The 14,007-nt window shown below is 48.8% G+C and overlaps 1 protein-coding gene across 1 annotated transcript in view; it reads right to left on the reverse strand.

The window, feature by feature from the left end:
- The window catches only part of CDH4 (cadherin 4, type 1, R-cadherin (retinal)), a 182,406-nt gene that overhangs the window by 46,155 nt on the left and 122,244 nt on the right, over positions 1-14,007 (reverse strand). Inside the window, exons 4-5 of the mRNA XM_006873398.1 lie at positions 9,182-9,337; positions 4,910-5,054 (exon numbers count right to left, since the gene is read on the reverse strand). Of these exons, the coding sequence (XP_006873460.1) occupies positions 4,910-5,054; positions 9,182-9,337 (301 nt within the window). The remainder of the gene's footprint in view (positions 1-4,909; positions 5,055-9,181; positions 9,338-14,007) is intronic.

Here is a 14,007-nt window from a genome sequence, read left to right on the forward strand (position 1 = left end):
CAGATGTCCTTCAGTGGACCACAGACTAAGCAAGCCGTGGCTCAGACACACCATGGATGCAAGCAACAACTTAGACGGGTCTCAAGGAAATTATGTGGGAAAAAAGGTACCTCCTCAGAGGATGCATGGTATAGGACTCCATCTACAACGCAGGCTCGAGGTGACAGGAGCAGAGAGCTGGAGGACAGATGCATGATGATGAGAGTCAGGGCAGGAAGGTGGCTGTAGTTATAACAGCCATATAATGATGAGAGTGTTCAGCACTTTGACTGGTGGGGGTTACACAAATCTACACATGTGATGACATTGCATAGAACTGAATGCACACCGTGAACACAACCAAATGGACACATCAATGCACACACACCCTCACACACACAATCTCACACACATATACACACATCCCTCACACGTATACAAATGCACACACATCCCCCTCATACATGCAATCTCACACTCACATGTATACACACGCACACTCACATATTCACATATACACATACACACATCCCCTCACACTCATATAACATACACTTGTTCATTTATATGTTCACACACATATACACACTCACCCAGACATGAAAACAGACATGCGTGTACACATACACACTCTCACACATGAAGGAAGGTGAGTCTGCTGGGACAGGTGCTGGATCCTGGCGTGACGTTGTTCTCTGGGTTTGCATGTTGTATGGCTGGGGAAATTGAGAAAAGGGCCCACGGAGTCTGGGCATTGTGAATCTACAATGATCTCAGAATAAAATTCATTAAAAAAAATAATTTCTCCCAATGAATTCCCACCCAGACACCTGAAGTACAGATGAGGTGGCTGTAGTGATGCTCGGGTGGGTGGTGCAGAGCCTGGTCAGTTTCCACTGCAGCCAACCGCCCTGAGGTGCATCATGGACCCCAGGACCCCTTGAGCACTGGCAAATACCCGCTGGGACCTCCAGGTCATTTCAGGGGTCTTTTGTCTTGGGGACTCTAATTTTAGGTCCATTTTCTGATGATCTCAAAATACACAAAACTTCCTTTCTTTACAGAAAGCATCCACAACACATAGCTTTCTGGGACCACATTGGTCTTTTGGGGAGGCCCTCCCACCCCATGCTCAGACCATTTGACTTGCTGGGTCCAGAACTGGACCCTGTTCATGTATGGATGATGCTTATAGTTTATACAACAGCCGCCAGGATTGGCTGAGAGATGGGTCCATGACCCAAGCCAGACGGATGAGAATCTGCCTTGGGACTTCTGCTGGAATGCAGGGAAGACCTGCTGTCTTTGTTTGGGATTACCAGCTGTTCCGGGACAAGCTGGCAGCTGTTCAGGTCATCTTGTCAGGAGGTTAGAACCTTCCAGAACAACCTAACTTGGGAGATTCTGAACAATCCCATCTCAGCCATGCTAAGTTTATAGCTATGTGAACCATTGACTCCCCCTTTCTCCAGAGCGTATGAGGTGGGGTCTGCCACTTGCTTACTAAAGAGATCTAATTCTTGTGACACTGCCCCGAACCCATAAGGAATGCCCCTCTATTACAGGGGTGAGCCATCCCTGAGCCTTCAACACGCGTGTTGGAGGACAGCAAGAATAGGTAAGCTGTTCCTAAGAGGGTTTCACAAGTTGAGGGGCACCTGGAGATGGGGAAAGGATGTGGGGTGAACGTGGGATAGCTTGGGGTCCCAGCTTCAGAGCCTGTGCACCGATGTCCCCAGAAGAACCCCCCCCCCCAATCTTGAGAGGATCTCATCTGGTTGAGTCAATATTGAAATATCTGCCCATTTGTTTCTTATGAGATTGTAGAACGGAAACTTCATTACCCATCATTCTGGGGAATAATGACTAATTTCTGGGGGTAGCTTTCCCTTATCCCACAAAGGCACCAGGTAAAATCCTTCTATTATTATAATTGATTGATGTCAGAGAAGAGAGTCTGGAAACTGTTCCCAAGTCCCCGGAGGCCCTGAGAGCTTGGGCATCATGTACTTGGATGTTTGGTCCTCACTCTTGTGTGGGGCACGGAGTGTCAATGAGAGGGCTCAACGGTGTCTGGTACATTCACCGCAGCCTTGGTACAAGGACTCGCATGGACAGACTCTGGGGTCCCCCATCCCCAAGCCAAACCCCCAAACCCAAGCCTTTGAGTTGATTTGGACAGTGACCCTGTAGAAAAGCCCCATAGGTGTCCCAGGTTGTGATCTTTACTGAAGTAAACCGCTTTGTCTTTCTACTGAGGAGTGGGTTTGAACTACTGACTTTTCGATTAGTAGCCACCAGAGCTCCTTTGGGGTCCACCAGGGGCTCAGAAGGTCAGTCACGGGTTCTTCGGCGTAATGGGGCAACAGGGACAGAAGGGTGGATACACAAGTAACTGTTCAGGAGGCAGGCCCACTCTGCTGCCCCTCCCAGCCCCACGCAGGATGGCTTGTCAGCGGCCCCTCCAGTGAGGCGATCGTGCTAGCGTGATGGGGATTTCAGGGCTTAAGGGCTTATCCGGGTTTGGAAAGGAGACAGGCAGCAATTTGTTGCTTTTGTTACCCTAATGAGTAAAGCCAGTTACACCTTGGGGAAGCCTTTCTCTATTGATTTGTTTACACTGAAGCCATGGGAGCTTTCATTTGCGAAGGGAAGGTCGGGAAGATGCAGGTGCCCCTGAACTGCGTTCTAAGTCTGAGGTGAGAGACACCCGCTTCCAGTAACAAGTCACGCACCTAGCCGGACTCCCGCCTGATCCCTGGTCCACCAAAGGCGGCTGTGGGCAGGTCTCCTTCGTTTGCCGAGACGGCGGCTGGTAGCTAATTTGCCCACCCAGCGCCTGTCCCTGCCTCCCTAGGGGTTCCCGCAGAAATAATGTCACATCCAGTTCCCCTCGGGGATACTGGGCTCGCTCATGCCTCAGTTCAGAAACACAATCAATTGAGAAAGCAATTCACCTTGTTGAAACAGCGGGCCCCACGGACGAGCTATGACAACCTCCTCCAGCTCGAGGAGCCCATGATAGATGTTTGCCTCCACCGCCCAGTTCTGGGACCCTCTTGACCGGCCTCCAGCCTGAGGAGCCTGGGCTTTGGGCTCTGCGTGCTGCTGCTGGCTTTTGAAAGAGCCTCAGTATGCTTTCCAGAGAGCCAGGATGCCCAGTTAGATCAGAGCATCAGCTCAACAATCCATCATCTAAAGCAGGAGTGTGGTCCACAGGCTGCTTGGTTATATACGCATGCTAGAGTATTATCCACTATGCGTGTGAACTTCTCATCTAACTGGGTGGAGCATTCGGTTTGCACAGGAGTCCAGGTGGCATTGTGGGTAAAGGCTGTTAACCTCAAGGTCAGAGGTTCAAACCCACCAGCCACACCACTGGAGAGAGATAAGGTTGTTTGCTCCCACAAAGATTCATGACCTTGGAAACTCTACATGGAGTTGCTGAGTTGGAATCAACTTGATGGCAGTTGGTTCTAGTTCGTTTGGGACTCTTGATGTGGTACTGTAGGATAAGCACTGGACTGCTAACCAAAAGGCCGGTGGTTCAAATTTACCAGCCACTCCTCGGAGACCCTATACAGGGTCACTATGAGTCGGAACCAACTTGATGGCCCTTAACAACAACACAACTTCAAAGTTAGTCCTGGTGTGGGGTGTAGGATAAGTACAGCTAACCAAATGGTCGGCGGTTCAAACTCACCACCTGCTCACTGGGAGAAAGATAAGGCTTTCTGCTCCTGTAAATGTTTGTTGTTAGGTGCCATGAAGTCGGTTCTGACTCATAGCGACCCTATATAGGGTTTATGAGGAGTGGTGCACTTTGTGGTTAGCAGTCCAGTGCTTAGCCTGCAGTGCCATACCAGGACTCCCTATAAAAACACAGCTTTGGAGAAAAACCCAACATAAGTTCTCTATGGCTCTGAACTGACACAAGGGCAGTAAGCTTGAATTTGAGTTTTTTTATCTGAAAGTTGGCAGTCGCTGGTGCTATGGAAGAATGTTCTGGCAATCTGCCCTAGTGAAGCTCACAGCCGCAGAAGAAGGCCCTATTAGGGCAATTCTCCTCTGTCATCCATCACAGGGGTTTCTATGAGGCAGAACTGACTCAGTGGGACCGAACAGCCAACAGCAACACACCTGAAGGTATCAGTTTGAACCCAGTCAGCGGCACCACAGAAGAAAGGGTTGGCTATCTGCCTCTGCAAAGATCACAGCTCAGAATCCCCCTCCCCCCCCGGAGCAGTTCTATTCTAACACAGGGGTCGTCATGAGTCAGAATTGACTCAGGGGCAGTGACTTGGCTTTTCCTCCCTGTGTTTAGTTACTGCCCCTGATAGCCCTCCCACCATTGCTGGAGACAGCAGCTTCTCCGATACCACCCATACGGGGACTTGTGGAACCCACTGCCAGACCACCTTCAGCCAGGAGGGGGAGAGCCTGCATCTCCCACAAGTGCACAGGTGAAGTGCGTTCCCACCTGGTATTGGTCAGTCTGGTCCAGCTGGACCCCTCCCTTCATTATTACAGAGGACCCCAAGAGATGCATCTGTCTCACACTGTAGGGTGGCGTGGCCCATGATGAAGCAGTCTCCTTCCCCAGTGGGTCCTCAGGGAGGCTGCTCTGGACCAGTCCTGGGGGAGCTGAAGGTCTGCTGCTCACACACGTGGTCACCCCACCCCTAGATGTCCCGGCAGTTCTCCTTCCCAGCACCCCAAGGCCTAGCCTTTTCTGGCCCCTCTTCACATCCATCTCCCAAGTGTCCCTCCACCGGGCCCTCCCTGTGCTCCATGTCCTCATGTCCTGCATGTCCTCAGAGCCTTGTCCACCTGTTTCCTCTTGCTCCCCTGGACCGTGTTGGACATCTGCCAAGTTAGCACACACGACTGAGTCCCGCCCATCCCTGCCCCGAGCAGCGGCTGCACTTACCTGGCTTGGAGCCCTCATCCACAGAGCCATTGTAGACCTGGTTCAGGAACTCGGGACGGTTGTCGTTCATGTCGATGACATAAATGTACAGGTCGATGGGGTTCTCCACCTTGTTCCCGTTCATGTCCACTGCGTGTGCTCTGAGCTGGAAGGGGACACAGATCGGTCAGCCTCGGGGACAGCAGGTCTGCAGCATGGGGGACAAGGGTACAACAGCCGCAGCACGAGACCCCTGTGGGTGAGGCAACAAGGTCTCTCTGAGCCTTGATTCTCACCTCCAGAAATGGGGGGAAGCGTGAGGGGAGAAATGGGAATGCAGGGATGGGACAAGAGGACTCAGGTCTTCATAAGACCAAAGGGTGCTGATATCTGTAGGAGATGGGGGTCTCTGAGACTCTACCCCAAGAAGACCCCCAAGGGCTGGTATGTGTCATTGTCTGGGGACAGACTGGGGCTGGTTCCTGGAAAGATCACAGATGACAACACTAGATGCGGTGGTACCCAAGCCCAGAGTCAATGCAACTATTAAACGTATAACCCTGGGCCTACCACTGCCCACCATGCTAGTGGGGATCACACCAGAAAGTCCTGGACAGAACTCGAAAACCACAGAATAGACCAGACTTCCTAGTCTGCAGGGACGGGTCGAACCCCAGAGACTGTGGCCTTAGACGCCCTTCAAACCTGGAGCCGAACCCACCAGGAATCACCTTTCAGCCGAACCACAGACAGGCTCATAGCAAGAACAAAAGCTCTAAGGATGGAGCCTCAGAACAGTGAACCAAACATGGCCAGAAGGACAGCGTTTTCCCCCAAAACAAAGCTCCGAAGGCAGGAAAGGGCAAGGAGGAAGGACACAGGGACACAGGGAATCCAGGGAGAAAGTTGGGGAGCACTGTTTCATTGAGGGGGTTACAACCGATGTCAGGACACAAAATGTGTGTCATTGTAGAAGAAGAAACTAGTTTGCTCTCTAAATTTCCACCCAAACCCCAGTAAAACGTTCAGCCCCACTCCCGCCAAGCACCACTGCTGGAGATGTCCCTCTGACCTGTGGCGGTGTGGTCCAGCTAGTCTGCACCTAGTCACTCAATAACGTACTGGGTCAAGGGTCACAGTGCCTTTGAAACCAGTTATTGTGAGTTGTAATACAAGCTTTATATTCTGGCTACAGTGCCTGCTACCTTCAGTAGTAGGAGCATCTGAGAGGAGACACAGTCTCCAGGGCAAGACCTCCCCCCCGCCGCCCCCCACCCCCAGCATAGCTCTCAGGTTGGGCACACTTCTGCAGGACTGGGGAGCAGGTGGGGAGGGCTTGCTTTGGTGGAGAAAAGACGCCTTAGCTCCAAGCAGGTGGAGCTGTCCATCTCAGTGTCAGCGGGGCCAAGTGAAAAAAACCTACAATGAGGAGCAGTTCCTGCTCTTGTCATGGAGATAACATGAAACATGAAAACATACACATGGTTCATAAACATGAAGATGTGGGCTTGGTCCTGCCTCCCTCACTCAGGAGACTGAGTGCCTGCTGGCAGCTCAAGTCCCGGGTGGTGCGGATGGACGTGGAGATTTGCAGGCTGAGTTCCAGACTGCTGCGATACAGACAAAACCGCAATAACACGGGTCGCCTGATTTATTTTGCTCTCTGGACAGTCGCCTATGAAGTGTGAAATGGCATTATGAAAAAATGTCAACTATCGGGAGATTATATGAAGAAAAATGTGGCATCAGGATTGGAGGAAGACTCATTAACAGCCTGCCCTATGCAAATGATACAACCTTGCTTGCTGAAAACAAAGAGGACTTAAAATACTTACTAATGAAGATCAAAGACCACAGCGTATGGGTTGTACCTCAATGTAAAGAAAACAAAATCTTCACCACTGGACTCATAAACAACATCCATATAAGTGGAGAAAATACTGAAGTTGTTGAAAACTTCATTTTTATTGGATCAACCATCAACACTCATGGAAGCAGCAGTCAAGAAATCAAATGATGTATTGCATTGGCCAAATCTATTGGACAAGACCTGTTTGAAGTGTTGAAGAGCAAAGAGATCAGCTTGAGGACTAAGGTGTGTCTGACCCAAGCCATGGTATTTTCAATAATCTCATATGCCTGTGAGAGTTGGACAGTGAATAAGGAAGACCATGGGAGAATTGATGCTTTTGAGTTATGGTGTTGGAGGAGAATATTGAAAGTGCCATGGGCTGCCAAAAGAACCAACAGATCTATGTGGGAAGAAGTACATCCAGAATGCTTCTTGGAAGCCAGGATGGCCAGACTTTGTTTCTCATACTTCGGACATATTATCGGGAGGGCCAAGTCCCTGGAGAAGGATACCATGTTTGATAAAGTGGAGGGTTAAAGAAAAATAGGAAAACGCCCAACGAGATGGATTGGCCCAGTGGCTGCAGTGATAGGCTTAGGCTTAGCAACAATTGTGAGGTTGGCGCAGGACTAGGTTGTGTTTTGTTCTGTTGTGCATAGGGTCTCTGTGAGTCGGTACCCACTCAACGGTGGCACCTGGTGTTTTGGTTCAAGTTGAAGGTTACTTGTTACATGGTATAGCTCCCCACACCCCTCACTGCCCAGCACAGCCACCCCCAGGCCAGATGGGAGTGCCATGGGGGTACCTGAGTCTCAAGAGGAGGTGCTAGCTAAGGGGAGAGTCTCAGCTATCTCCATGGTTCTCTGTTCTCACCTCAGACAGGATGAAACCAGGGAGTCTCAGGATCGGGATGGGAGGTGGGTGAGCTGTGTGCAGGGTCTGGAGGTGCCCCAGAAGCCACACTGAGGCCCAGAGGCTGAGCCAAGTGTGTGAGGCGTGGTGACCCCATCTGAGGTGAGAAGAGGGGATGCCTGAGGTCCCTCCCTGGTCTGCACTGGGTCCTAGAAGTTCTGTGGTCAGTGGTCAGAGCCCAGACACGAGTAGCTGGTGGCCCCAAGAGGGTTCATGCTGCGTCCCTGTGTCTGATGCTAAAGATGGTCTATCAGCACAAAGATTCTTTAGGTCCAGAGGGACGGAGGCTGCCAGAGGGCAACAGAGGGGTCACGCCAAAGGGAGCAATGCTTAAATGGAGACCCCAGAGACATGTCTGCCAGAAGCCCGAGAAAAAACAGGGACATGGAGAGCTCCGGGTCGGAGGTCCAGGTCCTGGGAGAAGCGGAGGAGTGTGACCGTGACAGTAACACATTCATTGGCTTCATCTTGGACAAGGTAAATTAATCAGGTGAACAGCCACCTTGGGTGGGCAGTTTGGGGGTTAAGTGCTCTGCGGATGAGTCTTGATGTAACCGGCTAATCAGGCCAGAGGAGATCCTGCAGGGCTCTGGACACCTGAGCAGCTGAGTGATGAAGGGATGGCAGGAGGCAGGATGGAGGGCTGTGTGGGTGTGTGGGGCGGCGGGGGACGGGGGGAGGGAGATCATCAGGCTTGAATGCATTTCTCCACTTCTCTCTCTTTGACTTGCTCATTCACAGTGAACCCTGTCATCTGCGGGCATCCCTCTAGACAGAGGGAGAAGTAAGGGGGTGATGAGGAGGGAAGGTAAGAGAGGCAGGCTGGTGTGCCCAAGCATCTGCGAGCAGGCCGGTGCACCCCAGCGTCTGGGAATGAGCAAACCAGCAGTCCTGAGCCTGGGTGAACTTCAGCTCCTCTGAACACTAGAGAGGCTGAGTGGGTTCCTGTGGTCTTGCACCCAGTGAGGGAAACTGGGGTTTGGACCAGGCGGCCTGCAGCCCTTCCTGGCTGAGCCCCTGAGAGGCTGAAGGCTGGAGGGAATAGAGGGCCAACTCTTTCACCTGTGGTCCAGGGCCCCCTGTCCTCCCTGTAGAGTGAGGTAGAGGAAGCTACGCGGTCTCAGGTCCTGGCCATTGAGGCCCTGCCTGTCCTTACAATGCCCCCTCCCTGCCTCATCTCAGGACCAGTTTCCTGCTGAAGCGGGCAGTCATGAGGACATGGGGAGGTGATGGATTGAGGAACTGGAGGGTGCTCCTGTAGGGCTTCCGCATGGGTGAAAGGGGGCTCACGGAAGTTGGGGGGCTGGAGGTTCAGAGTGTGACCTCACTCCATCTGAGAGGACAAACACTGTGGGAGGTGCAGACCACAGGCCCAGTGTGGCTCTAGGCTGCACCAGGAATACACGTCGGACCTTCTGAATGAGACACGATCTATGTGTTCACCCTCCTTCCTGGTGACTCCAACACAGGCTGGAGCTCGAGCCACCAGTACACGGAAGGGGCCTGGCCGGGCTGCTGCAGACACTCACGTGGTAGGAGGCTCGCTCTTCCCGGTCCATGGGCCCCGTAACGGACATGCGACCCGACATGGAGTCGATGCTGAAGACCTCCATGGGAGGCTGGTCGGCACCCACACCGGTGATGCTGTAGCGGATAGGGATGTCGTTGTCTTTGTCTGACCGGATCTGAAAGGAGAAGCAGGGGAAGACAAAGGTCAGCCAGCAGCCACAACAGGGGCCTCGCAGTTCACCCTGACCTTGAGCCCCCCACACCTGGCCTCCAGGTACAGCCAGACCACCGCCAGTTCTTCACCCACCTGTGGAAAATGACAGCACACGCAGCTGCCAGGGGTTTACTGGGCATCCGTCACCAGCTCGGGCCCAGCTTGGGATGCATGAGAAAACAGTGGTCTGGTGAAACTCTCCTAATGTCCCACCATAAAACCTAGGAGGACCCAGACCCCCAGAAACCAACAGAGCAACACCTGCCGAATTTTAAGGGAAAAGAGCTGAACCCAAGACATTTATATTCAGCCAAGTTTTCATCTGTGTGGGAAGGGAAGGCTTTCTGGATGCCCCAAAACCAAGGAATATCCCATTTTCTTGCTTTTCTTGCCCAAAGCACTTGAAGATAAGTGAGGAAACTCACAGTCACAAAAGCACGTGAGAATGGAAGCCATGACACAAAGTGACCAGTGATCGGTATTTAGAAACAGAAATTTAACACTAAAAGGGTTGTCAAAATGTTTACAGAGTGATATGCAAATGTAAAGATATTTTTTTACAGAGAAGCTGTGTAATGTAGCGATGACAACTGAATCATGGGTTTTAGGGGTTTTGTGGTACAAACAGTTAAGTTTGGCTATTAACCAAAAGGTTGGCGGTTCAAATCCACCTGGAGGCACTTCAGAAGACTGGTCTGATGATCTGCTTCCCAGAAGTCAATCATGGAAAACCATGTGGAGCACAGCTGTTCTCTGATAAACACTGGCTTACCATGAGTTGGAATTGATTTGGTTTGCGTTGAGTCCATACCCAAAGTAAGTTCGTAAAGACTGAGAATCGGGAAAGAACTGTAAAGAACGCAGACAGCCCCAAAGTCCATGCTGTACATGGTATGGGGAAGGGCTAACCAAAGACATGATTTTGCTTTTGACCTGATAATTAGATGCATATAAAGTTTTAGCAGAAATACAGCTGAGTGTTCCTTAAAAGCTAGGACGGGCACATCACTTGTTTTGGACACGTCATGAGGAAATACCAGTCTCTGGACAAGGCCATTGTGTTGGTAAAGCAGGGGTCAGTGGGAAGGAGGAAAACACCCCCAGAGACAAACCGGAGCAGGACGATGAGGCCGGGGTGGGCAGTGTTCCCTTTGGCAGCACTTAAGGTTGCTAGGAGTTGGAGTTGGTTCAATGTCAGCAAACAACAAGCTTGGGAACACAGAAAGAACATTCAAAAGAAGAAACAAAACCCCGAACGGCAAATCCATTGCTAGGGAGCTGGCTCCAGCTCAGAGCAGCCATATAAGGCAGAGTGGACGTGTCCTACACGATTCCCAGGCTGAAATCTGTATGGAGGGGCAGACTGCCACATTTTTCTACCATGGAACCGCTGGTGGGTTTGAACCATTGACCTCTGGGTTAGCGGCTGAGAGCTTTACCACTGCACACCAGGCTCCTTGGAAGAAACGTGAGGTGCATATGGCTGTTTGAGATGAAGCGACTCCTCTTGGGATGACAAGGTAGCACTGCTAGAAACCCAGTTGTGGAGATCCACATTCTCTCCGCTGAGCCAGAAGTACCGGGAAGTGTTAACAAGGACTAGAGTTTTGAAAGATAAAATCAGCAATGTGGAAGGAACGGGCTTCCATTCAACATTGAGTAAAACCTTTAGAAAAGACAACTTAGTTAAATCTAAACCTGTAAGACTGTTGCACCATTTAATAATAAAATAGACCACAGTGGAAGTCTAAAAAAGAGAAAAAATTCCTCAAAGTAAAAATTACCTCCAGAACCTTTTATTGGAACAGTATAATTAAAGTTTTATACTAAAACCTAACAAAGAGAGAGAGAGAGAAAGACCACTTAGAAAGTTAAAAGTATTCTTAAATAACCATTGGGTCAAATAAAAATCGAAACAACATTTAAGACTACATAAAGGTAATACTGAGGATGAGACTATCATGTCGTGAAGTCTATGGAATGAGGTAAGAGTTTGACTTAAAACAAACCCAAAATCTTAAATGTTTCCATCCTTAAAACAGGATTATAGGAGATGAACTTGGCACTCAACTCAAGGCAAGCAAGATAAAAACACCCAAGCACTAAAGGAGAATGCAGAAAATTTTGAATCTGAAGACAGAAAAAGAAAAGATGTGATAAATACATTTCAGAGCTACGAGGTGGCTTCCAAAAGTTTGTAGAAAAACTCCGTTGTCATTTTAGGCGAGGATAGGAGAAGGGTAGGTAGGAGTAAGGAGTGAAAGTTCAGACTAGGAATGTGGCTAGGTCTAGCCTAAGACCTGGAGTCCTGGTGTGGCACTGTAGGATAGGATTGGACTATAAGGTTGTTTGGAACCACAAGGTTGGGAGTTCAAACCCACAGCCACTCCTTGGAAAGCCAATACAAGGTCGCTATGAGTTGGAACTGACTTGATGGCACCTAACAACAAGGCTAGGCCTAGGACTTCAATTAGTGCTAGGTGGGATTAATGTTAAGAGTAGGGGTTAGGGGTTGGGCTAAGTATTGGTTTAGTTTTTAGGGTTACAGTCAGGTTTATGTTTACTTGTTGTCGTTGTTAAGTGCCATCGAGTCGGTTCTGACCCATAGCAACCCTGTACAGGGTTTCCGAGGGTGTAAATCTTTACGGGAGTAGAAAGCCTCATCTTTCTCCCGCGGAGCAGCTGGTAGTTTCGAACCGCTGACCTTAAGGTTCGCAGCCCGATTCGTAACCACTACGCTACCAGAGCTCCTTACTTACTTATCTTTTTTTTTTTCTTGAAATCTACTTGATTTCTTCTTCATTTGGAAATTTTGTAATTATATTATTACCTCTTTTTACATTGGTTTTGTTGTTGTTGGAACTGTATCTCTGGTTCTCTAGTTTCAATTTTGTAGGTCTGTTTCTCTTTGAATAGTTCCATATCTGGGTTCAGCCTAGGTGGTATTGCCTTGTACGTTAGTCTAAGGTTGTTTTTGGTTCTCTGTCCAAAGAATAGCTTTAGTATTTTTTTGTTATTAGGTTGGTCTGGTTTATACAAATTATTTTAATTTCAGTTTATCTGAAAATGACCTAATTTCACCGTAATTTGATGGACAATTTTGCTTCATATTAGGGTTCTCAGTTAGAATTTTTTTTTTTTCTTTCAGATCTTTATATATGTCATTCCATTGCCTTTTTGCCTGCATGGTTTCTGCTGATAAATCAGAGCTTAATCTTATTAATTCTCCTTTGTGGGTAATTTTTCGTTTTTCCTTAGCTGCTCTCAGGATTCTTTCTTTGTCTTTGGTTTTGAAAAGTTTGATTATGGTATATCTTGTTGCCTATTCAAAGTTCAGTCAACTTCTTGAATGGCTGTCTTCTCATCTTTCGTGATGTTAGAGAAGTTTTCTTCCAACAACTTTTGGACAATTTTCTGTATGTATTTTTCGTTTCTTCCTGTTCTGGAATTCCAAACACATGTAAGTTATTCCTCTTATAATGTCCCACAGAAATCTTAGACTTTCTTTGTTTTTGTTTTTTTTTTGTTTTTCTGATTGTTCCCCTAGCAGATGAATATCAAGAGATTTTCCTTCCAGCTGAGTAATTCAGCTTTCTAATGTTTCGATTCTACTTCTTTACTCTTTGAGTGTATATTGGATTTCTGAAATCTTATGCTAATTTTCTGAGTTTCTGATTTTGTATGGTTCTCATTTGTCAGTCTGTTTCGTGAATTCTTCTGGAGTTTTGTCCATGTTTTCTTTGATGTCATCTGCCGTTTTCTTGATCACTCTTAGCCGTTGAAGTTGCCTTATCAGCATTCTTTTAAATTCTGTATCGGGTAGTTCCAACACCATTTTTGGTGTGTTATATTTTCTAACTTTCTATTTTGGGCACTTGTTGGAGGTACTTTATCTTATGTCTTCATGGAAGCTGAAATTGTCTGTTTTCTCTAAGACATTGTGGTGTTGTATTTATATTGGATTGGTGATTGTATACTGGTGTGTTCTCAAGCATTTGACACCTGTCTCCTGGTGGATGTGGTAGAGACAGAAAGTGTGAGTGCAGTTAGTTTTCTGTTCACTGTTGTGTAACGTAGTTCAAGGTTCACACACCCTCCTGAAGCCAGAGCTCTGTGCCCAGCATCTGACCCCAGGCTCTTTGGGAGGGCTGCCTCTGGCTGCTGGGCTGGCAAGGGCACGGGAATAAGGGAGAACTATACCCCTTGCTGCCAACCTCCAGCCTGTGAATGAAGTCCACTGTATCGACAGCCAGCATGGAAGCCCAAGATGGCGGTGCCTTTCCACACCAGCCTACAGCCGCCTGTGTCTCTTCTCTGTGGTTGCTCCTCTCCCAGTGGGCACTGCAGCCACCTCCGTCTCCCGCTCCCTGATGCTCAGGGTTTCAGCCTCACCAGCTGTATTGGTTCACTAGGTCTACTGTGTCTTCGTTGTACAGGGCCAGCTCAGTGTAGCTGCCTACTCTGCCATGTTGCCCTGGCTTCTCCATTATCTTTTTTTTTTTTTTTTAATTTAAGGTTTTTATTGTGGATTGAGTAAAAGTTTACAGGGCACATCATCATTTTCACATTCAACAATTCATATAACTTGTTTCATTACATTGATTATAATCCCCTCCATATACCATCAGTTAA

The sequence above is a fragment of the Chrysochloris asiatica genome, unplaced genomic scaffold (assembly GCF_000296735.1).
Source record: "Chrysochloris asiatica unplaced genomic scaffold, ChrAsi1.0 scaffold00238, whole genome shotgun sequence".
Taxonomy (NCBI): Eukaryota; Metazoa; Chordata; class Mammalia; order Afrosoricida; family Chrysochloridae; genus Chrysochloris; species Chrysochloris asiatica.